At 55.4% G+C, this 26,395-nt stretch overlaps 1 protein-coding gene across 1 annotated transcript; it reads right to left on the reverse strand.

The window, feature by feature from the left end:
* Positions 1 to 405: 405 nt before the first annotated feature.
* On the reverse strand, positions 406 to 25,841 carry VOLCADRAFT_89933 (uncharacterized protein; the record flags this gene model as incomplete). The annotated part of the gene is made up of 34 exons (XM_002949511.1): positions 406 to 434; positions 656 to 779; positions 4,919 to 4,936; positions 5,107 to 5,239; positions 5,418 to 5,515; positions 6,133 to 6,264; positions 6,553 to 6,819; positions 7,035 to 7,123; positions 7,649 to 7,815; positions 10,575 to 10,910; positions 11,652 to 11,753; positions 12,089 to 12,225; positions 12,511 to 12,628; positions 13,006 to 13,307; positions 13,571 to 13,743; positions 14,225 to 14,553; positions 15,110 to 15,298; positions 15,597 to 15,973; positions 16,263 to 16,555; positions 17,037 to 17,165; positions 17,621 to 17,844; positions 18,006 to 18,161; positions 18,533 to 18,681; positions 19,161 to 19,271; positions 19,725 to 19,836; positions 20,340 to 20,481; positions 20,749 to 21,036; positions 21,770 to 21,912; positions 22,356 to 22,462; positions 22,822 to 23,012; positions 23,431 to 23,586; positions 24,058 to 24,218; positions 24,829 to 25,181; positions 25,713 to 25,841. 34 exons carry the CDS (start codon positions 25,839 to 25,841, stop codon positions 406 to 408), a joined length of 5,964 nt encoding a protein of 1,987 aa, XP_002949557.1.
* Positions 25,842 to 26,395: the final 554 nt, after the last annotated feature.

The raw sequence follows: 26,395 nt of genomic DNA on the forward strand, positions 1-26,395 counted from the left end.
CTTCACTGCGGACGGTTGTATCGCGATGGTTGTTGTTGAATACGTACACGTTCGTGTGTCGCTCGGTCCACCTACGCGGTCGTTGCACCGCTAGTTTTTTGTATGTATTGGTGAACTGGCATTTTCTAATGTACGGCATTTGTGCAGTTACGATGCTACGACACACATATGTGGTGTAACATATTATGGCCGTTTACATTGGGACACTGACATTTTGGGCAATGTGGGCGTGAATGTGGACGGGGGCGGGGGCGTATATGTGGACGTGTACTTAGCAACATTGCCAGGGAGACGTTACCGATATAAGTAACGTAACGGATGAGGCTAAACCCGTGTTGTCGTGGTGTTCGTTCTCCCTCCTGTACCGCCCCCGCTTGGGCAACAGTTGTTGCCCTTTTAACTTTGTTACTCCTCTGCGCATTCGCGACATCTGTCTGGGCGTGTGGGCAATAACCCACTCACTATTACATAGTAGTACTTATTTTACGTTATGAACCGTGGAAAACGATCGATACCGTTGACCGTTGACACAGCTCTCGCTCCTCCTCTCCGTGCGCGTGTGGGCGCCCGTTCCATCATGCAGGTCGGCCCGTCCGCGTAAACGCCCCGTCAGGAGAACTAAGTAAGTCGCTAGTTCGCTAGTCCGCCCACCCACCGGCCGTCCTCCCACGCCAGCCAGCCCGCGTCCTTTGTCTCCGGCTACTCATCACCCGCGGAATCGACAGCTCGTAGCTGCCATCCGCCATGTTTCCATATAGATGGATCACCAGCTGGCGTTGCTGGAAGGCGATGGGTGGGAGCGTGTGGTGGGAGCGGGCAGGAAGCTTTTGCGGTACAGACAGATGGACAGACGGACAAGCGCGGTGGCCAGCTGTTGTGGTGAGGCCGAGCTTGGTGAGACTTGGGCGCGCGAGCGCGTGGGGCCACGTGTTGCCCGAGTGGAGTGAACGTGATCATGATGATGATGGTGAGGTGAGCATGTGTGTGTGTACGTGTCGCAATTTGGATTGGCAGTTAGGGTAGTGTGACGGAAGTGAACGCGGGACGCGGGAGCTCATCTACGTAGGCAGGGGGGAGATGTCTCTACAATCTGGGAGAGAGGTATTGGCCGTCTGTAGCGCAGGGTGGCTCGGGTCGCGCGAGAGGCGCGGCTGCGTAATCTAATCGAGCAGTCGAGAGGCAGCGTGCAGGAGCAGCCGACACGCGTATTGTATTACATGCGCTGTCCCGTCTGCTGCATGATTTTCTCTGCATATTTGCTGCACACTCCGTTTTATGCATCGTCAGTACATGTGCGTGAATGCATTGCGCGGGGAGGGGAGGGGGAGGGGGAGGTCTCGCGCCGATGAGAAGAGGCAGGTGACTCATCGGCCATACGGTATCAAAAACGACATGCTGCAAAGACACTACTTAGCAAGCCGTCGTTAGGTTGGCACGCATGCTTGCTACTGGTGGATAAACGTAGACTTCGGAGAAATGCAGGGGCAAGGTGAGAGCGTCGGCGGATGCTCTACCATTTTTTCGTTCATTATGCAGCGTTGTACCTACACGCGCTGTAGTTTTTCCCAACTCGCCGAAGTGGCTGACGTGAGGTATCGACCGGTCTACCTAACGATTTTTGTATTGCCGTCCTTACGCTCTTCAAGAGCTTCCTAAATTAGTTCGAAACTTATTTACATTATTAGTGCAAAGCGTAAGTTTTATGGCAGCATGCGGCTAGACCCTTTGGTTTTGATTTACCCGATGTATGGTTGAAAAGCATGGTTGCTGGAATAAGAGGCGAGTTTGCATGCACCGTTTCCGACTGAGATGTACAGGTGTGGAAGAGACTTTTGATGGATGTGCAGCCTCTAGCTATGAAATGCTCCCTAGGCTACTGACAGCTGCCGTAAAAATCGAGAACAATGCTAATCTGAGTTTGTTCCGCTTCCAATCTTGTTTAACAGCGCTGCATCTCGCAATTGTTGGGCCATTATTTCATATCGATATCATGCGAACCGATATGCATATGGTTCACGACAGCTGCTGCCAGGAAAAGCCATTGCAAAATGTCCACTAAGGCACAATATTGCATCCGGCCGCCACATTTAGGAGCAAAATAATTGGCTGTGTCATTTTCCTGCTTTGGTTTTTGCGTTTGCATAGTTTCGAAACTTGAAAGGCGCTGCCGCGCAACTTAGGAACAGTCGCAGTTGTGGCCATCGATAAACTCGTACGGGATCGCAGTTATCAGTTGCCGCCGTGATTCGTTTCAGCAGCTCAGGGTCATCGCGATTGCATGCAAATTGGCTGGAAAAGTTTGTGTATGCCTGTATGTACATGCAGCGTCCGTCGCGTGCTCTGGTTTTCTTCTCTTTTTCGCGCTTATCGGGGTGTTGTTTTTAGTGAAGTGCGATTTTGATCATTTACGCAATAGAGGAAGCGATGTAGACCTCCTGCCAGCAGAAGTCTTCGCACGCGCACAACATTTCGCCGCAATACCTCGGGTATGAAGCTACTCATCATCTTTCAATGTCATCGAACCATAGTGAGCCTGCGAGGGGTATGCGTATCTCTGTCTAACAGAGACATCACGCACCTGATCTGGCCGGGTATCTTACTGGCCGTTCCTTACATGCGAATAAGCAGCAGGAAGGTTTTTTTGTCGCACCATGTTGAAAGACGCGTTGTAAGCGGGGGTAAGTTATTATACTAAGTAAGAGAGCGAGGCCATTTCATTTTGTCGAAGGAATAACTTCTCTGGCAGTCTGGACTGTTTTGTCCATGATGAATGCGTGCTGTACATACGTCGTCCCTAAACACCTGTTTGTCCTTTATCATGGTGTTGGCTGAGGACGTTTATTTGTAAAGCAGAGACCTTAGCGGGACACATACACGCATGGACGGACGAACTCCATGAACTCCGACAATCAAGCTCTCAATTCTTTGTCTCTTAGCTTGTTAGCCTGAATAGAACCGACCATATAGGTCGAGTCGACGGTCCGTTGCAGGTTCATCCATGGTGAAATCGCTCCGCACATCCACGAATGTATTTACCTGACAGGACCAAAGCTAGCTTAAGGTAACATGACCGTCAACAGCGAACCTGCAGTAGCTACAGAGACCTCTTCGCAAGCACGCAGTCCAAAACTGTGCACGCATACATGCGCTCCCCGCACGCACGCACGCACCACACACATATAGGCTTCCGATTAAAGTGCAAATAAAGTACTACTTCATTTGTAGTCTGGACTAGTAGTCCTGGCGCCGACAAGCAATGTTCTACACAAGAGCAACGAAACATATCTCGGCTATTGCTTGGGCTTACAAGCGAGGCCGTTCCCAGTAAATCACTGCCGGGCCGTCGGCGGTGTAAATGAAGGGCCTCCCTTACGTAGCCCTTAGTAGAGGAGGTATTACATTGCAGCGAGGAGGGAAGTGTCCTGACGAAGGGCTCCCAACAATCGTGGCGGCAGAAGGCATCAATCAGTTCCCGGGAGAGGCAACTCTCAGCAGGGCGACATACACTTAGCTAGCCCCCACATCCCGGTTTTAGCCCTACGTGTCTATGTGACGGAACACGGACGCATGGCCCTTGGCTTGGACACGAATCTACCCCGGGAGCGCGGGTGGTCACAGGGTGGTCACAGGGTGGATGCATTCCTCCAATATGTGCACTATCAACATTTCTCCAGCATTCTGGTTGCAATTTTACTTCATCCATTGTTAAGTTTCTGTCCCCTGACGCCTCCGCATAAATTTCCATGCATTGAAGTAAGGCTGGGAAAGCTTTTTCTCACTGCCAATTACCACCTCCGTGCGTATCATCAGCGAACTGGGTCGCTGTGGTAACTTGTTGCCTAGCTACTCCGCAACGCTGTAACCGGCACAGTGAGGCTTGGGCCGCAAAGAAGGTGCTGGTGTAGGTAAAGGTGCTTGGGTGCATCCCTGCTTCAGTAGCCCGATAGACATAGATAGGAATAGATTGCGAGCTGACCAGGAACTAAGTTGTTGCGCCGTTGATCCGCTAGATTTGGTTGGATGCTGGTGGTGAGTTGCCGAACCCAACGAATACATTCTGAAGTCGGATGGGGTGACGGATTAGGGTGCCCCTCTCGCAGCGGAGAGCAGGGACTGCCCCGGGAAAGGGGGCGGCTGGCGAAGTTAACCACCCTGTAACAACATACACATAGGAATAGATGGATGGATGACAGGCGCCGGGGCGCTATCAAGAGTACAAGGACGTCACATAACAAGACCCTTATAACCGGGCATCCCAGTTGGGGAAGGGCCCCGGGCCCCGGGCGTCCCATTCTGTATGCGCACCGTGTCAATAATATCGCCAATCAACCAACCGACTCAATATGAGATACATCACAATCAGCATGCACGTACACGCGGACTATCCATCACAGAGCGAAATGCAGTTGAGGTCTGCGACGAAATGCATTCTTGGGGGAGGCAAGAATGCACGCCTGATTGATACTAGGGGGAAATGTACGAAAGGGTTCAATTGTGTTGCCCAAACAGGCAACCGCAGCGAACAACAAGTGCTCGTACGTGCATATCATCCACACGGACCGGGAGCACATGCACAATCGGCCACAGCATGTTTCGTTACTGTCGTCGTGTCTCCTGCCTCCGGCGAAACGCCAACCGCAACTTAGGGTTGCAAACTTGCATGTGTAATAGACAGCCTTGCTGCGGCTACAGTGCCACGCGGGGCCAAGTCCGTACGTTTGTACGAGCGGCCTACCTCCGTACACCGCATGCACTATTTCAAACAACAATGTTGGTGCTACTACTACACGCCCACTACCGCTGTCACAGCCGTTCTGCATCCACCTACCCGCCTAGCTGCTCAACACGCATTCACATATGTATCAACTTCCCATTTCCCACTTCCCAGCAAGATACACACACACACACATACACACACCTTGCCGTCCCGCCAAGCCTGCACACACAAGCATACGCAACCAAACCAAAGAAGCCATCGTGCTGCGCGTGATGAGCAAGCACGCGCGTGTTTCAGACGTCCCCCGCTGGAGCAAGGGCCCCCCCTCACATGGCCTAACAACTGCGTTCATTCCATCAAGTTGCCGCCCTGCGCAAGTCCTCCAGCACCTCAGTGGCGGGCGCATTGCCCGCGACCAGCCTGTGGCTACCACCGCCTATCACCGCGCCGCACTCCGGGCAGGTGGCACGCTCCATGGCGCCCCCGCAATTGCCGATAATGTACGGGTGGCCGTTCGGGCACCTGTGTTGCAGTACCAACGGCGAAACCAATGGCAAACTGTGTTAATAGCTCTCGCACTCATCCATGTATGCAACACGCACGTGCAGTGTTTCAAGCACAGAGAGACGTACGTATATATCTGTATGTATACCTGTCCGAATTGTTCTCTTTCCGCGTTAGAAGTACGGCATACACACACCTGTACAGATGGCCGCTTAGCCAGCGCATAGCGTCATTACTGCTGTACTCGCGTGCAGCAACCACCTTGAGTACGGAAAGCAGCTCAGCCGCTTCAACCTGCGAGATGGAAGCAGTGAAGGATGCAGGGTCGGTGCGGAAAACTACATTTTTTCCCAGTGCAAAAATCAAGTCCATGAGTGCATGGCAGGTGTAATCTCGTTCGTTGCATGTACACATGCTTGCCGCCGGCCCTGGATGTCGAGCGAGTGCACGAGTAAGGCGGAAGCAAGGTAAACATTTGTGCTTTGCCAGCCTGTGTGTTTTTGACCGGATTCATGTAGTACCTGGTGCGGTGAGCACCGTGATGAACCATCTTGCATGACGGCTGCTGTGGCCGCAACACAACAAGCGTGAATCCATTAGCGACGTATGTACGTGCCTGCTCCACGCTGCTGGCTCTCGTGCGCGTGCCCATGCACACGTACGTACTGTTGGAGCGTGCTACTTGGTAGAGCGGTTGTTCGGTTTGAGAACGGCTATGACCCGCTAAAAAGTCTTCAAGCAAATGCCGGGGAAGGCAGGGTTTCGCTGGGTAGCGGCCACGGGTGAAGATACGCCCCCCTGTCCCGCACATCACACTGCGATACCAAGCGACGGACGATACAAGCCAGTGTTATCTATTTAATAACACGCAGCGCTCCCAGCAATATACCAGCATTACCCCAGCAGCGCACCTGCTGGGAGAAGCTCTCCAGACGGGACATGAGCTGCCGGATGGAAGAGATGGCGGCGTTCTCGTAATTTTTGGCAGCGAAGCCGCTCTCGCCGTTGTACAGGTCCAGAGCTGCCGTGCCCGTAGCGCGAGCCTGCATGCACCCATCCATCAACCATCCATTCATCCATGCATCAGCAAACAACGGCAGATCACTGTAGGTGGGGAAGAATACGGAGAGCATGCATGTTAAAGGAGTTGCGCAGGTAAATGGATGCCTTGGAAAGACTTTGAATGTCCTTCGTGGAGAGCGATACGACTTCTAGCTGATAGCATGCCGTTATGGTGACTATTATATAGATATAATCCCGTAGTCATCCTGCTACATATTGCCTGCACAGTTACAATCAGCACACGCACAAGTAGGGACCCAACCACCTACCTGGTCCAAGGCATGCTGCTTCAGCTCCCGCAGCTGGGGCCCGTCTAGCACCCAACCCCCTGCCGCTGCGTCCCTCACAACCTGGCGCAGCGATTGCGCCACCTCCAGGAGCCCGACCTGCGCCAGACCCGCCCGCATGGCCGCCTCCGACAGCTTGAAGGCGCTGTTGAAGCTGCTGGCCTGCACTGCCTGCTGCACCCACTCAGGCGCGGCCACTATGGCCAGCTGCTGATACGCCTGCAGGCCTTGATGCAGCAGCTGGAACAGCTGCATGCGCACATGCAGTGATGGGCCGGCAAGCAGGCAGGTCGGTAGGATTGCATGTAATGCAGTATGGACGGCCCCGTCTGGGCCGCAGTCCCCATGCCATGTACAAGCACGTGTAAGCTGCGCTAGATGTCCGCCTCGTGTGGTTGTACTACACCCCCGCTATACAACAGTACATAACCCAGCAGTACATAACCCAGCAGTACATAACCCACGCCAGTAGGTTGATTTAAGTCTCTAAGGGACTGTTCAAGATAGTAACGGCCTTCTGTTTGGAAGTTGACCAAGTACTTCAGCATACGATCTGGCGGCCAATAGCAGTAGCTGTCGCGACAGACTGACCGGACATCATTTTCCTCAACAAGTCGCAATAGCAGTAGCAGTCGCAATAGCAGTCACAATAGCATAGCAATAGCAGTAGCAGCAAAGGTCCTCGGCTTCACCATCGTCGGCTTAACAGATCATGTCATGCGGCCCCATTAGGCGGGTAGGATCACGGTGGTGTGCATGCCCGCAGACTCATCAGATCATGAGGCGAACCAGGATGAATTGGCCCCGATTCGATATTCAGCATATTAGGAATACATCAACACCGGGGGGCTAGGTAGCAGCTAGGTTCTATTCATGTCCAGTAAGCGGCTTCGTCACCACCTGTTGTTTGAGGCTGGGCAGCAGCTGAGTCAGCAGTCGCATGGGGCCGCGCCGCGTGCGCAGCTCCCCCCCTTGCCATTCGTCGACGCCCATCGGGTAGGCCAGGTGCTGATCCCTCCCTCGAGTCGAGGCCGCCTCCAACCTCCGGATCACGGGACCAGTCCCCTTCAGCCCTGACCGTGGGACCGTACAAGCAGCCGTACAAGCAGTCGTTCATTGGTCCGTACGTTCGAATGGATGTACGTGTACCTCCAGGGACATATGCCGGGTGTTAAAAGGGGTCGTCCGGCGGGTGGGTGGACGAGCGACGGCTCCTTGCGAACCAAACCGCAATTGAGGAACGGGCTGCAGGTTGTGTGTGTGCGTGTGTTCATGTGATGTGTGTGTATGTGTGTATGTGTGTATCAGGGTTCGACACCCCGTACGGGGCCCGTAAGTTTTTGGCCTTTTTTTGGTATCCCCGTCAGGGCCCGTAGGACTTTTCGGTGGCTCCCGTAAGGATTTTGGGGCGCGAAGCGCCCCGTACGGGGCCGCCCCCGGACCGGCCGAAGGCCGGTTACGGTGGCTCCCGTAAGGATTTTAAGGATTTATAAGAGGCCGTACGGGGCCCTGTAGGGGAGAGGACGGACCATATAAAGGATGAGTAGGGTTGGTCCAGGGTCGCAAATGCGCCGCTGGGTTAAAACCGAACTTCATGACCTATCTTACATATGGTAGCAGTGCGATTTGAACCGGGGTACCGCTCCATTTTTACCACGAATCTGGGTTTGACCTCGCCGGTCAAGAGTTTCACTAAAATCTTAAGCAAGAACACATGCATTCCCTGTGGTCGTTATATATTTTAAGTTTTAGGCCAAACAACCGCCTGAGTGTGAAGATGGCCACGAAATTCTAATCCTAATTCTAACCATTCTAGGCATTCTAGAGTAGAAATAGGGTTTTCATTCTAAGGTTCTGCACATCCCTAAGGATAAGGCCACACACTTGGCAGGCAGACATAATTCATATTGCAATATTTAACTACACTTTTCATAATACTTTTATAGCTTCTGGTCTGTAACATCCAGCGATGGCAGACAATGAGTCGTCAGGAGGTGACCAAGGGCCTCCTAATCCACCGCCCTCCAAGAAGCGCGAGAAAAAACGAAAATAACGATTTACAGGGCAAAAAAATGCAAAGCGTCACTTTCCACAGCGTTTCAGCCAAGGACAGTGCCCCCGTAAGGTTTTGCGGGGGTTACGGGGCCCCCCCTAAGGTTTTCGGCCGGTACAGGAGCCTGGTACGGGGGCCCCTCCGTAAGGAAAATTTGGGAGGTACGGGGGAGCCCGCAAGTTTCAGGAAGGTCAGTGTCGAACCCTGGTGTGTATGTATGTGTGTGTATGTGTGTATGTGTGTGTATGTGTATGTGTGTGTATGTATGTGTGTATGTGTGTGTGTGTGTTCATGCGATGTGCGTGTGTGTGTGCGTGTGAAGGTTGCAAGTATTTGACCGGCCTGACACTGGCCAGGGGCTGCTGCCCAGCCCCAACAGAAAGACCGCCTAAGCTCTCTCCCGCGGACGGGAGAGGGGCGTGAGGGGCCTCTGTCCCCTCCTAAGCATAGCCGAGAGCCGCAGGTCCGCTAGCTCTGCTCTCCTCCCCCGGGGGGGAAGAGGAGGCGTCGCACGCGCACACGCTCTCACGAGAGAGGGCGCCGTCAGGCGAGTTTGCCCACTGAGCCCGAAACACAAAACAAGGCTCCTCTCCATCTCCGGGCTGATACGGCTCCTAGGGTGAGGGTTCACCAACACAGAGGAATTCCGGAAAACCTGTACCGACCCTACCCCTCCCTACTTAGGCACGAGGCCCAATTAGGAAGCTCGGTCTCTCACCCATTCGCCATTGCCCGTTGCGGAGGAGCGGGCAGGGTTCAAGAAACTCGCGCTAACCGCCTCTTTAGCGCACACGACGGCGACCGGGCACGGACTAGGCTACCCGCTATCAGTTCACCGATGGGGCTAAGGATGCCGGTGTTGTGTGTGTTGTCGCACAGTCATGACTAATCCATCCACGGACACAAATGAACTGCTCTCAATCGACTCCTATTACAACGAACTGCAGTTACGACTGCTGCGTGTTCAGATCTATTGATATCGGGCTCCCACAGATCTAAATTGCTGATGCTCCCCGCACCCGACCACACAAACGACGTATTATGGACCCATGGCCCATGCTATTCCCCCCCAACCTCCCACCCATTCCACACATGCAAGTCTTGAGTGACGAACCCAACCGGACACCCCAATAGAATATCACATCGCGTGTACCTTCTGATATGGCCACGATGTAGAGCTCGCAGGCCTGCAGGATGCCGTACCAAGCACGGCACAGCTGCGTGTTGTCCGGTCTGAGCTCCCGGAGGTCCGCACGAGCCGTTTCCAGACTCCGACTCAGCGCACGCAAACCTGCCGCCGCATCGCCGTCCGGAACACGGCTGGTGTTGCTGGGAACAGAAGAGGCAGCAGCGGTGGCGCCGGCAGTAGTGACTGCGGCGGCGGCGGCGGCGGCCGTGTTGGCGGCGGTGTTGGCGGCGGCAGCGGCCGCCGCCGCCATCTCCTCCTCCATCCTTGTGAGCTGCACAACCGCCGCCTCGTACACGCGCCGTTTTGGGGAACTGCAGCGAGTAGAAATCGAGGCGTCATCCAGAAACGTTCAGTTGGTTCGGACTGGTCTAGCATCCATTAGGCCCCGCCACGTCAGCCACTTGCATTTACAAAGCAGCTTGCACTGCATAGCAGCTTGCACTGCAGCCCAACCAGTTACTCATCATGTTCCATAATAATTCCTGTTTTTTTGCCCCATCACGTCGCCATGCGAGTTATGTTGAGCCGAAGCGAGCAGCACACAGGCACGCAACAGCTGATTCATCCGTTCGTACACAGTCATATAGACGTGCACACAGGCATGTATGAATCTATCCGCTCCTCGTCCGATACATTCTCACAAACTCTGTAAAGATTTAACATCTCTTTATCACTAATAGAGAGCCTTGTTATTTACACACGTGTAGAGCAAGTGAAACAGACGCCTGTGTTCCCTGTAACATCTAAACGAGCGGGTATTACCTGAGGTACGAGTCGCACACAGTGAAGAACAAGTTTATGACATCAGACACATGTGCTATCGGCTCATTAGTGGGCCTCAGCAGCATCGCCATCGCTGCCTCGGCATCGAAGCGGTGTTGTCCACGGTTGACATCTGCCAGGATTTCCTTCTCTGCCTGCGTCATCGCTTCCGCCAGAACCTGACCCTGCGTCTCTAGGCGCTGCCGCAGCGCCTTCAGTCGTGCATCCGCAGCCCCGAGCTTCGCGCCACATTCCGCCAGGTGCTTGCGGTCCATTAGATCCAGGGACGCTTTATTAACCGGCCTGCCGTACCGCCGTACGCCACGAATGGGCTCCCTGGAGGGCGGGTTTTAACATCATGGGAGGGCTTTGGAATAGACGCCAGAGAAGAAATAACACAGGGGTTATGTTACAAGTTACAAGTTCCGCACACAAGTGCGGGTGTGTCTGTAAAAGCCGGGGAGGCCATGGAGGTTATATCGGTATTGATGCGGGTACGCGGGAGGCCATCATCATCCTCCCTTGTTCGCTTCAGGGTGAAGCGCCTCAGCGCGACGTGCCTGGCCTCCTAGATTTCCGAGTGGTACCTGGCCAATGCCAGGGGTGGCGCCTCAGGCATAACGGTGCGCATGCTGCGTCCCCTAAAGACGAGGTCACCATCGTACTTAGCCCGTATGCTCTTGCTCTTGGGCATTCAGCAAAAGCATGCAATTCGTCTTCAACCGCTCCACAGTCACAAAGCCTGCAGGTACACTCGGTGGCTCACGCCCATTAGGCCGATTATGATTATGAAGTAACGCACCAATGGGAACCCCAAGCTTGCCGATACGTATTTAGGGTCCACATGCGAAGCAGCAGATGAAGGGGCGCTCCTTTTAATTGCAAATACATCACCATTAGTCCTCTACCTACCGTATCCTCCACCACGGCACATACACAGACGACCTGGAATGGACCAACCGCCCCCACCTTTAATAGCCATTACGGCGTTTAGACAGATATCCAGACGTAGGACAACCTGCCGTACCGCCGTACCGCACCTCCCGTCCTCACCGCACGCGCAATCCCCGCACGCACCTGCACTGCGGACACGTCTTGACAGGTTGCTGACCTCCAACGTCGGGTCCCAGCACCTTGGGCCGCAACCAGGCGCCCGTGGTGGGGTCGCGGTCGTAGCAGCTGCCGGCAGACAAGCGAACATACATACATACATATACATGGATACAGAATATTGCTTCAGTTCATTATAATACTCAAGTTTTGACGTGCGGATGGAGGGATGGATAGACAGACGAGCGCAGCGCTGAACTCGAGGATTACATCATCAAGCAGGTCGGTTTTCCAAAACGGCTGTTGTAAGATATGCAACTGCAACTGCAACACATACATACATACATACATACACACATACATACGTGCATACATATCCATGCACGCACGCACGCAGGCGGCAAATCATAACGTACGGCACTCACGCACCCGTTAACCCCCCACCATCTGGCCAAATCCCGCACCTGGCCAAATCCAGCAACCCGTCCAACGTGGACGTGAGAAAGGCATGGCCGCACGAGGGCAGCACCACCAGCGGGTCCTCGTCCACATCCTCCGGGGTCAGGTCCCCCAGGCTGCGGAGCATAATCTGATCCACCATCTGATGCGCAGATATACGTACGTACATAAAGGGAGGGGAGACAGGATAGAGGCCTAGGGTTTTTGAGCTTTTGCGGGTTTTTGGCTTGCGGCTTGCGGCCGGCTGCCAATCGCAGCTCCCACTCTCCTTTCCATTCTCCCCCCCCCCTTTGCACCCCATTCTCAGGCGTGCCTGCCAGTCCACCCGCTTACGAAAGCGTACCCCCAAACACCCAAACACCCAAACCCGCCGGGCGTGAGAAGAAGTGAGAAGCTAAGCTCTCTCCACAGCAGTCGCCGGCCCCACCTGATTCCGGATGTTCTCCTTGGCCCGCCCCAGGCACCTCGGATCCACGCAGTAGGTGGGTGGGGGGCACGGCTCCCCGCACAGGCCGGGGCAGCGGTGGCCGCAGCTCAGCAGCTTGCTGCAGCGCCGATCGCAGGGCAGCCTGGTGTGGTACAAAGCAGAGCGGGGGGACGACACCGCTTCACTTCCATTTCTTACCGCTAACTTCATGCTCCTATTACGTTTTCATTTTTTCCCTTCAGACGGAAACGGAATATCACGTGTAGGATATCGTGTGTGGAAGAAACTGGTTAGGATGCGATGTATGTGTGTAATGTGTTCGGATGAGTTGGGAAACGGAAAAAAAGCCTACCTGCAGGAACTACATCACCACGTTACAACCGCGCGCTCACACACACGCACAACCCTGCGTTAGGTGCGGTCCTTTGATAATCTGCCGATTGTTGCCAAGAATGGCAGCAGGGGAGGGAGCTTCCTGGCGCCCTTTTTCTTTACCTCTCGCACGGCGCGCCACACGGCGCCCGGCACCTTCCCACATGTTTACACGCCCAGTCGCATGCCTCCGCGCACGGCACGCAGGGCTGCCAGCATGGCTTGTGGCATACGGCGTGGTGCGGGCAGGCGATCCAGCAGGGGCGTGTGCAGCGGCCGCAGGCCTGCCCGGGATGGCAAGCGGCGCCGCACGTGTGGCCGCACACCAGGATCTTCTGACATCGCCGTCCGCAGCGATGGTGACTGCGAGCGTGAGGGGCCACCACCGCCTGCTGCTGGTCCTGGACTCTTGGGAAGAGGCGCGCCTGCAAGGCAGTACAGATGCCGTACAGGTGCCAAGGACATGGCGCGGTGCTGACATCATACTACGTACTGCTGGGATATGATATGATGGGGGTTCGGTTGGGTTGGGTTGGGTTGGGTAGGGTAGGGTAGGGTATCAGCAACCAACCAACCATGGATACAGACCAGGCCCGTTGTTATGATGATGTGCGCAAAGTGCCGTACGTGCATGCTCGTACTTTTGTTTACTTCATTGTTCGTAAACAAAATCTCCGTACGTACGTACTCTTAGGAAGGCCAGGAAGGATCCTCGGTAAGCCGCCCCCGCCTGCTCAGCCGACAGGAAGTGCAAGAAGCGCTCCACCTTGGGGGCTGCATTACTCGTGGACAAACGCGGCAAATTAAGGTTCCAGGCCGACCAGGCGTTACGGACGTTCGCTGGGGCCTCCGTAAGCCAACCTGCACACAGCAGCAGTAGTTATGCACATTCGGTTGTTCGTTGGAGAGAAAACAAAAAAAACGGTCATGTGGTGTTAATCGACTTAATCGATGAAATTGCCGCGACGTCCTCAGAATAGAAGTGTTACCTTATCGGCTATTACTATTATTATTATTATTATTATTATTATTATTATTATTATTATTATTATTATTATTATTATTATTATTATTATTATTATTATTATTATTATTATTATTATTATTATTATTATTATTATTATTATTATTATTATTATTATTATTATTATTATTATTATTATTATTATTATTATTATTATTATTATTATTATTATTATTATTATTATTATTATTATTATTATTATTATTATTATTATTATTATTATTATTATTATTATTATTATTATTATTATTATATCCACATCGGGCCAATAAAATCCAGCTTTCCACCCAAACCAGGCACCAACACTCGTTTTTGCACCTGCAATCAGCTCCGCGTAACCGCCACTCAACACGCTCTTCAGGCAAGACCCGCAGCGGCCCGTGCATAGGTGCTCGCATTCCAGTAACGCGCCACACGGCGCCTGGGGGCAGGCAGTGGGATCCTGTAGCAGCCCCCCGCGTGCGCTGCAGGCCACCCGGACCACATGACCGCACACCGGCATCTCCACCTCCACCTCCGCGGTGCAGGGAGTGTTGCCGGCCCGTGCAGCCGCCGCCTCACAGCACGGCACCTGGGCGATATGGCCGCAGCCCGGTAGCGCGACCTCGACCAGAGAGCGGCACTGAATGGCACCTTCCTCGAAGCGCCTGCGGGGAAATGATGTTACTGATGTTCATGATGATGATGATGATGTTACTGATGTTTATGATGATGATCATGTGTTGATGATCGTGTGTTGATGATCGTGTGTTGATGATCGTGCGTTGATGATCATGTGTTGATGATTGCGTGCGGAGGTGAGATACACAAATGGAGGTCGGGGGTAACCAAGGAATATGGAGGAGTGAGTGTTGTGTTGCGTCTTGAGGAGCTCATTCGTACGACAATGCTTTGGTGTCGTACGACAATGCTTTGGTGTCATGAAAAGTCCGTACAGCTCCTAGGATGCGGAAGGACTATTCGCAATAGGAGATGCGCGTGCATCGGCGATGCAGCAGATGCAGCCTCAGAATCGTCGATGCAGTGACAACCAACAGGATTTCTCCCACACAAACATGCGCACACGCGGGATACTGCCTGGAATATATTACTTACATACATACTGCATGCTACATGTATATCAATATATGTGTATAGTGGTTGTGTGAAGCATAGCGGCGTATGTAGGGTGTGCGTATGTTTCGGACCACCCCCAGCGCTCACTTCCAGCAGTCAATGCCGTGGACGCCGTGTCCGCACGGCAGCGTCACCTCCTCCTGGATCACCCGCATGCAGCGGCCGCACTCCTCTCCGCAGGTCTTGTCGCAGGGGTGGCCGCACTTGGCGTGCAGTCGGGCGCAGGGCCGGGTGCACACCACGTGGACATGGCTGCGGTCGTCCGGGTGGCAGCGCCTGATGGGCGGGGGCAGTGCATGAGAGGGCGGGAGGGCGGGAGGGCGGGAGGGCGGGAGGGCGGGAGGGCGGGAGGGCGGGAGGGCGGGAGGGCGGGAGGGCGGGAGGGCGGGAGGGCGGGAGGGCGGGAAATGTGAGGTGGTGGTTGTTTACGGATAAGTAGTGATAGATGAGGCCTAGCATGCGCCTCCATACCTCCCAGCACCGTCACCCCTCTTGACCTTCCTTGAAGAGCGGAAGGTCCGGTCCCTTAAGGCGCTCCCTTCTTAGGCGTGGTGTACACGCGTTGCTGACCCACCTTGGGCAGGTGTGCCCGCACGGCAACGCCTCGCCACACGCCGCCTGACAGCCCCCGTCACCCGCCAGTCGACTAAAGTCCTCAGGCTCGTGGATCTCAGTCTCCGTGCCGTGGTTGGCACAGCGCACCCGCAGCGCCCTTCCTACACAGCCGTCACGCTCCAACAGATCCAGCACTTGACACCACATGCCGGCACCGCCGCCGCCACGGCCGCCGCGGCCGGCCGCGCGCAGCGTGGCGGTGTTGCCGAGCACGATCATGCCGTGACGGGCGCGGCTGAGCATGACATTGATTCGGTTGCGCTGTGAGAGGAAGCCGATGTGGCCGTCGGGGTTGTTGCGAACGGTGCTGAGCAGTATTACGGTGGCCTCCTCGCCCTGTGAGCGATGTGGGACGAGTGCGAAGGGGGAGGAGGTATAACTAGACCCCCCGGTTAACGTCAACAACGGGGTAAACACCCTGAAGAAGCCTTTTTTTGTGTGTGCGCGGGCGTACGCAGGTAGCGGTGCCACTCCAACACGCAATGCCCGCCCGTCTACTAGCAGTGTAGTGGAGCCAAGCAGAGCCAAGCAGAACATCATCATCACCTAACCGACACAAGCGCACCGCGACCCTTCCCGCCCCTCCCCCCCTTTCCTACATCCACATCGACATAAACTGCCGCACCTGAAAGTTGTCCACCGTCGCCACCCGTATGCCCTCCCGCATGGTCACCACCTTGGGTTCAGCAGGCAGCTTGCCGCCGCCGCCGCTGCCGCTGCGGGCCCCGGTGTGCCGGCCGGCATCTACCAGGGAGCTACCGCCGCTACGCCCGCGGCCGCCGCCGCCGCCTGCAGCGCCTGTAGCTGTGCCGGCGCCGGCTGGTAGAACCGCTACAGTTGCGGCGCTACCCGGGCCGGGGCCGGGGCCGGTGCGGGTGGCCCCCTCGGAATCGGCTCCTGCGCCCTCCGCGCCATCCACTGCAGAATTGCATAATCGCAGCATAAAGTGGGGCGAATGTGCAGAACAATGCAACAGATGTTGTGTATTCAGTCATACGGGTGGTTGCTGTCCAAAAAGAAGTATATGCTGGGTGATGTCCACGGGGGGGCACACTGCATGTACGACTACAAAAGTGGATCCAGAGCTGATCTAATCGTTAGCTAGTTACTTAATAAAAGCCTGGGAATGGATGTCATGCGGAAGGCAGTCGGTCGTCGAGGGTTTGAGGGTTGAGGGTTGAGCTGCACACGCACTGCAGATCGACCCATGGGTCCATCCATCCTTTTGAAACACGTACAAAAAGAATATCATGAATTGGGCATTTGAACTAGAGGACCACAGTCGGCCGTTACTACCTACGGTTCAGTTGCAGTTGTCACAGAGTAGGTAACCACCTAGAAACACCTACCAACCACCAACCACCAATCTCCAACCTCCAATCGTCAACTAAGAACCCACCTTCGAGTCCCACTCGATCCATCTGCTCGAGGTCCCGATCGCTGAGCACCACCCGAACGTTGGCTGCATCCAGGGCCCTATGTACCCGGAACAGCTGCCCCACGTACGGCACCAGAATTACCAGATCCCCTGGATGTTTGCATGTATGTATGTATGTGTGAGAGTTAAAGAGGGGTTAGGCGGTTGCAGGGTCAGGGGTGGATGAAAGTCAAAGCGTGTCAGGTGAGGCCCTCGCCTTGCAGTACGGTTCTTTTCCCTGCGGCGCAGCTTGCTGTGCGCCGGGAGAAGGAAGTGCAGTCCGTGTTCATTCACAAACCATATCATCGCCTATCGGAGCAGCACTCGCTCCCCCCGGGAGGGAGACCCATCTATGTGCACGTCCTCCCGCTTTCCTTTCTTGGCTCAGGAAAAGCCGCAACCCCTCTTGTATGCTCCTGATTAGAACACTCCACACGACAGACAGGCAGACAGGCAGACAGGCAGACAGGCAGACAGGCAGACAGGCAGACAGGCAGACAGGCAGACAGGCAGACAGGCAGACAGGCAGACAGGCAGACAGACAGCTATCCGAACAAGCCGCTCACCAGGCTTGTACCCCTGCAGCAGCAGGTGCCGAGCCAGCGCCACCACGAACAGCGCCTCCCACTCGTTATTCTTGGAGCGGTCCTCCCCACTGGCCCCCCCACCGCCGCTCTCAGGGTGGTCGTGATCCACGAAGAAGACGGACGAAGCCAGGCCCCGTACGGCAGGGTACGACAGCACGCGAGGATGGTCTTGGAGCTCCGGGTAGATGGGAACGCGGATGAGCCTGATGGGTGGGCAGCGTGGGGAGCCGATGGAACCATGGCGTACCACAACTAACTGACAAGTTACAAACCCATATCCCATGTACGACATACCCACATCCGGGTTCCCGCTATCTACCCGTGGACATGTCTACTGCCCCCTACGCCGCCCGCTGCCGCTCACTGGCTGATCTGTGGCCGCATCCTCCGCTGCTGCAGCAGGGTGGCGATCTGTATGGCGGCGGGCGCAGCCGCGCCGCCAGGACCACCCGCGGCTCCCCCCGGCCCTCCTCCTCCTCGAACCAGCCTTTCAAACAGCGACACGTCCAAGTCCAAGCCCCTGCACAGCGTGATGGATGGCGTGATGGATGGATGGGTGGGTGGGCGATGTGTTGATGGCGTGTGGATGGATGGGTGGGTGGGCGATGTGTTGATGGCGTGTGGATGGATGGGTGGGTGGGCGATGTGTTGATGGCGTGTGGATGGATGGGTGGGTGGGCGATGTGTTGATGGCGTGTGGATGGATGGGTGGGTGGGCGATGTGTTGATGGCGTGTGGATGGATGGGTGGGTGGGCGATGTGTTTGTTGCTGACAGGGGGTTGGGTGGGTGTGCATTCACAGGCACGATATACACCGTACCCCAAATTTTGATCTAACGCGCATTATTGCATTGCGTGTACAATAAGCCGACATATATCCCAAGTGCGCACCTTCCCGAGGCGGCCTGCAGGTCGTACTCGTTGGGTTTGGGTCGCAGCTGTTCGTGGTCGCCAATGAGGATGAGGTGCTCGACGCTTTGGGACAAGCACACCAGCACGTGCGCCTCGAACACCTCTGCGGCCTCCTCCACCATCAGGACCTGCGGCCGCCGTGGGGTTGGGTGGGTTCGGGTGGCACGATGGCTGGGTGCGTGTGTAGTGTGGTGGCGGGTGATTGAGTTCACACAACCGTGGATGGACGACGTGACGAGTCGCTATTCCACTGGCTTCTCATCTAGCTAGCCATTTTCACCTTGGAACCTCTCGGTTTGTTCAGGCGGGAGCGCTTATTGCTTTTATAAGCAGCGGATGTAGCACATACACACACATATACACACACATATACACACACATAAACACACACATACACACACATACACACACATACACACACATACACACACATACATACACACACATACATACGCACACCTAACAAGGTGACGATGTGACTGCCCTGAACCTACCACTGCCGCTGCGTTGCGCGCCGCCCGATTCCAGCACCGCCAACCCAGCCAGCCAGCCAGTCAGCCACGCACGCACCCGTCACACCCCGACCACACGCCCATCACACCCGTACCCGGGGCTTTAACGCCGCCACGAGATTCTGGTTCTTAGCAACTCCCGAAGTGGTCATCCCAACCACCTTGGCGCTCCTCAGAACATTCAATGCCGATTCGGAGAACTCGGCCTGGGAGACATACATACATACATAGGTACATACGCACATACATACAGCTTCAGACATCACGGCGCAGCATCATGTCCCTGGGCAGTTCCGCCAAAGATCAATTCCGCCAAAGAGAAAAGAACAGGCACATCACGACGACAGGCGACAGGCTATAGCGTGCAGAGCATTGGCAGTGCACGTAGCACACTTGCAGGCTAAGCTGCTGATGGTATTGATGAATGCAGTGCCTGACCGCACCCGAGAATATTGCTTCCTCCACCTTCACCTTCACCTTTGTGGAACTCCATGGCGAAGGTGAAGGTGGTGGTGGTGGAGATGAAGGTGAAGGAAAAATATGGAGGACGTGGACAGCGTCAGGAGTGGAACGTGGTGGATGATTTTCTCTTATTAAGTATTAAAGAGAAGTCTAAAAGCTGGTGGTTGAGGCCACGGCCACCTTTACCCCCGCTTCACCTGCAGCTCGTCCTGTACGATCTTGTAGTCATCCTGCACTTCTCGTACACTCTCCAGCAGGTGGGCGAACCGCAGCCGCTGCAGCGCCGAATGAAGCACCTGCCGCTCCTGCCTGCGGACAGATAGACAGACAGACAGAGAGAAAGGTAGATAGACAGGTAGATAGACCGACCGACCGACAGACAGACAGACAGACAGACAGACCCCGCCTTTACACAAACCTCCCGTTGGATTGATTGGTGGATAAATCGACACCCTGTAAACAGCGATGAGTTCGTTCGTATGGGGAAGCCAACAACACAGGTGGTCCCCCCGACGTCCACACACAGATATCTGGGGCCCCATAAAACCAAACACGGGTACAAAGACACGCATATGCCCGTCGGTATTTCAATTTATCGCAAAGGTATGTTCGTTATGTTCGTAACACACCACCCAGACTCCACGTAAATACCCTCCACAGGTAGTCAGTCGGTCAGTCAGTCGGTCGGCTCCGTATGGTTTATCTCTCCGGATCGCGCTCCGTCGCTGTTTTCAGCAAGGGCCCCCTAAGAGCCCCCTAAGGGTTCCCAAATCCCCAGGTGCGGTCGGCATCGCCCCTCCACGGCGCCTCACCGGCTCATGCTCCAAACATCGTCTGAACGCAGCAGCTCGTCAAGAGGCCGACGCCGGGATCCCATCGCACGGACCTCCTCGGGCGCCCGAGGTGGCGGCGGCGGTGGCGGCGGCGGCGGCGGCTCCGCCACGTCTTCGCACCCTACGGTGGATCGCTGCGTGCGCTGAGGCCCTCCGCTTTGCGGTGACTCGGGCGCCCCCGCAGTCGTCCCCGATTTCGCTGCGCCGGTGGCAGCGGTGGCGGTGGCGGCAGCGATGGCGGCAGTAGCGGCGGCAGTAGCGGCGGCCGCAGCCGTGGCAGCCTCCGCCTGCGTCTGGGCGGTCATCTGTTTCATCAGCCGTTCCATGGCGGCGGTAAATGCCCTCTGCGCCGGAGTCATTTCCGCTGCCGCCGCCGCTGCTGCCGTACCGGCCGCCATCAGCACCGTGGCAGGGATGAATTGCGTGATACCGCCGCTACCAGCGCCGCTACCACCGAGCGCCGGCGCCGCGAATGCAGACACCTGGACGGCGGAGGGCCCCGCCGCCGCCGCCGCCGCCGCCGCCGCTGGCGGCTGGCCCCGCTGGGCTGCCGCCGGGGATGTGTTTTCAGCATCTTCCATGTCCAGCACGTCGTCCTCACCCTTCCCAAGGCCGCCGCCGTCGCCGTCGCCAAGGTCACCGTCCTCAATGATGGAGGCGCCACCTCCCGTCCCTCCTGTAGTTTGTTTGTATGTCCAATGCATGTGGGATATATCATCATTCCATCGCGCAGAAAACCCGGTGTCCTAAACCTCCCTCCGCACCCTCGCGTACGGTCTCTTGCACGCACGTCACGCCACGTCACGCACCTTCTTGTTGCGCCGCTGCTGCTGCCGCCGCCGCCGCCGCCTCAGCTGCCAGCCGCTCTGACTCCAGCACGATACGCCGCCGCCGCCAGTCCAATTCGGGGTTACCTAACAGCCAATCCTCCGAAATCAGGTCGCTGTAGCGCCGTCGCTGGTTGCGCTTCTTGCCGGTGGCCACTTGCCAACCATCGCCATCGCCATCGCCATCACCGGCGGCGTTGTAGCCGTCAGAGATGAAAGCCCCGCCGCCGCCGCCGCCGCCGTCGTCGTCGTCATCGTCAGACTTGCGGTTCCAGGGTCTTCGTCCGCGGCGGAATGAGTTGTACAGATTGTAGTGACGATTGGACAATAGGCCCTCCGCCTCGAGCCACGTCAGTGGTCTGTGGCCATACAAAATCGCCAAACGGAAAAGCGAAAAATGGACGCATACGTTAGAGCAAGTGCCCAAGCCATCAGCCACAGCAGCAGCAGCAGCGGCATAGCTGCGTTCCTCCTGAACAGGCAGGCAGGCCGTGCTGCCGAGTGCTCACACAGCTGTGGGGGTGATTTGCTTGCGAGGTGAGGTGAGGTGAGCATCGCAACAGGGCGGCGGTGGGCGCTGACGTGTCACCCCCCCGGAGCTACTGGGAGCTACTGGGCGCTCTCTGGCTGCGAGGAGTCCTGGCTGCGAGGAGTCCTGGCTGAGAAGCATCGAAAGCCGCACGCAGCTCCGTACGCCGTACACCGTACGCAGCAAGGGACGGTGGCTAGGTGCCAATGACCGCGCAGAGCCTCACAGAGCACTCATTCGCAATGTACATATTTGCGCAAACGGATTCAACTCGAGGGGAATGGGTAACTCTTAGCACCGGCGGGATCGCAAGTATTGAATCATCCCCTGTCCAACATACGTGCCATATTCCACTGCCGTCGAACCTCATCCATACACACCCACAAATCCACAAGACGTGTGAAGCACAAGGTGGATAATAAAAAATATCCGTGTCGGGCGGACAGACATACGTACACCTTTCACACATAGACCGGCTCATATGTGATGATCAGCATCCCATGTTGATGATGTTGTTTTTGATTATGGTTAGCATTATGTTCAATCAACCGACCAACCGACAGCACAACCGCAGTACAACCGCGGATCAACTGCACCCGATCGTACATCGCACACTGTCCCTCTACTGCGATTACCAACCTGCGCTGCCCCTCCGCTGCTTTCAGCAAGGCCGCGCTCAGCTCCTCCGCCTGCTTCTCCAGCTTGTTGGCGCGAGCAAAGAGCTCCTTTACGTGGAAGCCGCCCGCCTGAGTGATGAGTGCATGGAGGCGCACACCTTGTAGACGGACATACAGACAGCACGACGGTGCAGCAGTGAGCAGGCTGGACCGTGTATGTCTACGTGCATGGGGTATGAAGCACATGTCGGATTATAACACATTCTGACATGTTCACGTTCATGTGCGGGGAGCCAGATATCCAGCCAGCGAATCAGGTGGCGAGGCTGCAATTCCAACTGCCCGCCCGCACTCAGTCAACTTGAGCTCCCGCTCAGAATCTTTTATACAAATAATATATACCTTGCACATGCCCAATTCATCCCATGAACGAAAACATCCATCTAGGTATCCATGCCATGTCATTCAGAAGGCCAATTACGCCGTACATTGCTCTGCAGGTTCCTCAAGTTGTATTTTTCTAACTTGCTGCTGTGGCTGCTGCCGCCCACTCGCACGATGCTGGTGGTGACTTCATGATCCAGAAGGTCCTCCAGAAAGGAATCCAACGCGTGGTTGGTGAAACACACCACCAGCAGCGGCCCAATGCGAGGAAGCCCTGAACGAGCCCTGTCGGCATCTGCGGGTAGGACCGACAATAGCAGCAGCAGCAGCAGCAGCAGCCGCTCAACAAGACGCTTTACATATATTATGATAGTTATTATTAAATATTATTGAATTATAGCAACTCTTATCACTACTTTTTTTATTATTATTCCTATGTTTTTCATTAAATATCTTAAAACCTATAAACTATTTTATAAAATATCTTAAAACCTGTAAACTATTTATTATCGTAGGTGGTCACCGTTGGTAGTAAACGATGAAACCACGACTATAAATCAATTCATTGGAGGGGGGACGAAGAAAGAAACATTACATTCTCCATAGCGCACGTCCCAAACCCAAGCCCGGAACGCCACACGGAAACTCATCGCATCAGATAAACCTTCAGTCCTCCAGAACGATGTCCTGCACGATCCAGCTCGGCAACGAACCTTCCGTGTTGCCAAGGGCGGCGCGACGCTGCAGCCGCAGCCGCATCAGGCGTGTTCCACCACCACCGTCGTAATTGTCTACATCTTCGCCGAACAGGTCGCTCCTTGTGTTCCGCAGCAGCACCCGCGCCAAGGTAACTCCCAGAAAGGTCTTGCCTGCGATTATGACGCACACAAACGAGGCCGCTCAGGGACCGATCAGGCAACAGAACAAATATTGATTTCCGCGGGTGAAACTGAATGTGGAACTTCTAATACCCCAGATAGTAAATTAACCGCTTAGAAAGGAGGCGGTTGCGATTAGCTATCCTGAGGCGTCTTCTGTTCCTACTCCAACAATTGAGTAGAAGAGTGTCGAAGATTGAAAAGGTCGGCTAACTGGCTGGCTGGCTGGCTGGCTGGCTGGCTGGCTGGCTGGCTGGCCAAACCCCAAGGTCGCCATGCAATTAAGACATGCATGGCGGGCATCCTTACGCATTCACATCCCAAATCCCGAACCAATCATACCATCCACAATACAGGTATGGAAAGCATAGCATCCACCATGCAAGTATGGAATGATGTGCGGACGTACCGTGCGCTTACGGTCCCCCTCCACCACGCACCGACCCGAGCACGGGCACTCACCTGTTCCCGGCGGGCCCTGCACCACCGCCACCTCCTGTGCCAGAGCCGCCCGCAGAGCCTCCGCCTGGGAGCGGTCCAGCGTGGTGGCAGCCAGCAGCTCCTCCAGCGGGAACTGACCCGCGGGTTGCGTCAGGTCCACGGCCGACAGCACGTCCAGCACCCTGCCGACAGACAGACGGACAGACAGACAGACAGACAGATAGACAGACAGACACAGATACACAGATGTCCAAAGTAAATAAGACGACAGTTAGATGCCTGGATACATGGATGGACGAACATAACTACGTACTTACGTAAAATGTACAAAAAACTACTCACATACGCACATACGTACATACGTACATACATATGTATATACGTACGTACATACATATATATACGTACGTACATACGTATGTACATACGTATGTATGCATGCATGCATGCAGCGGAGGGTGGAGGACAGACAGATAGGGATAGGGATGTTCGCACACGACGCACACGTAGACGGGCAGCCACCAAGCACGCGGTCAATGAAGAACCAGGCAAGCATTCTAGGTATAAAGGATCAATGGCACCCGGGATTATTATCAAGACGCGGCATGAAAAACGTGCGGCCTTCTCCCCGGGCTGTGAAATGACATGAATGAACGAATGAATGCTCCCTAAGAAAGCTTTAGAGATGTTAATATTTAACATCTCTCGTGCTGTTATTAAAGATGTCCACATTGGCTACCAAGTGGTCATGGTGTTATGTATGCAGCAAAATGTAGAGCCCCGAAGGGTCACCTGCGGTGCTGCTCCTCAGGGAGCGCCGACACCCGCCCTTCGTCTACAATACATCGCAGGTCGACTCGGGGGTGGTCGTGCCAGTAGGTAGGCAGCTCCGCACCGCCGGTAGCAGCCCGGGCTGCTGTCTGCAGAACCTGGGTCGCCGCTGTGCTTTGCGTCGTCTCCAGAACTCGGGGAATGAGTGGCTGGGGCTGGTGGTGGGGTTGCTGCAGCGGCAGGGGGGTATTAATATTGGCGGCGTCGCCCTGTCCGGCGGCGGCGGGGGTGTCGGCGCCGCCGCCGCTGTCGGCAGCAGGCCCCCTGTCGGCCCCGGGTACGATGTACTGCGCGAGTGGGATGGTTTTGATGCCCTGCAGGCGGAAGCAGAGGTGTCAACAGCCGCGGAGGATGTATATCGCAGCGGTGGCAACAATGGCAATGGTGGTGGTGGTGGTGGTGGTGGTGGTGCTGCTGCTGCTGCTGCTGCTGCTGCTGCTAGGGCACAGGCCAGCTGTTGTTGCGGTGGTCAGTGATGAGGCGCCTCACTAAGTAGTGGTAACCACCACTCCGCCACTTCCGGAGCGCCTTCTGCTCCCACCATCCCGAGACAAAATAAGGTCTGTGTTGCCCGATGTGGCAACACATCATATACATGTGGTGGTGCAGCTGGCTGCGGCAACAGCCGAACAGAGACGACACACGGGCCCCGGGGACGCTTTGCTTCCCCACCAATTCCCCACCGATTCCACCACCAGCTGTGGCAGGCACCCTCTCAGATCACCGCCCCAACCCGGCAGGCGGCAGCAGCCTCATGCTCCACAGCTTGTCATGTCATGTCTTGTCTTGTCATGCAACTAGGGGCCCGCCCAGCTACAGCCAGCACTACACCTCGCAAGGCCCACCTGCAGAGCCCGTAGCACTGGCTCATACGCGAAGAAGCTGTTGTGTTCCTGAACTAGGACCACTTCACCGCCACCACCACCGCCACCCCAGCCATGCTGTTGTTGCCTCGGCCGGTCACGCCCCGTCATCGTCGTCGTCGCCTCTGCTCCCACGCACCCTCCCTCGCAATCCAGCCACGCGCCCAGAAGAGCCTCGTAGTCGCCGGCTCGCATCAGCCTGGGGGAGTTTAATATTTATTTAAGCAGTTTTTTTAGCGTTTATGGCAAAAGTCTTCCCGGCATGGGCAAAATAGGAGTGAACTATAAAACATATGATGTCGAGTTCATCTACTAACCCTTTTGATTTTTCCCTGCGAACTTTGTAACCTCTGTTAGGGGTCATGTGAGGTGCCCAAGATGCGGGACCGTGTGAGAGATGAGATATCTGTGGCACATGTGACGCTGCCGCGGTGCGTGCCTTCGCGGATCGTGATTCGCCTTCAGTGCACTGTCGGACTGTGCATTATCCCTCACACATACTCCTTGCACATGCACATGCACATGCACATGCACATGCACATGCACATGCACATGCACATGCACATGCACATGCACATGCACATGCACATGCACATGCACATGCACATGCATTGCTGTACACAAGCAACCTATACGTCATAATCATTACCACATGTCCGGCATTA

The sequence above is a fragment of the Volvox carteri genome (assembly GCF_000143455.1).
Source record: "Volvox carteri f. nagariensis unplaced genomic scaffold VOLCAscaffold_14, whole genome shotgun sequence".
NCBI classification, from domain to species: Eukaryota; Viridiplantae; Chlorophyta; class Chlorophyceae; order Chlamydomonadales; family Volvocaceae; genus Volvox; species Volvox carteri.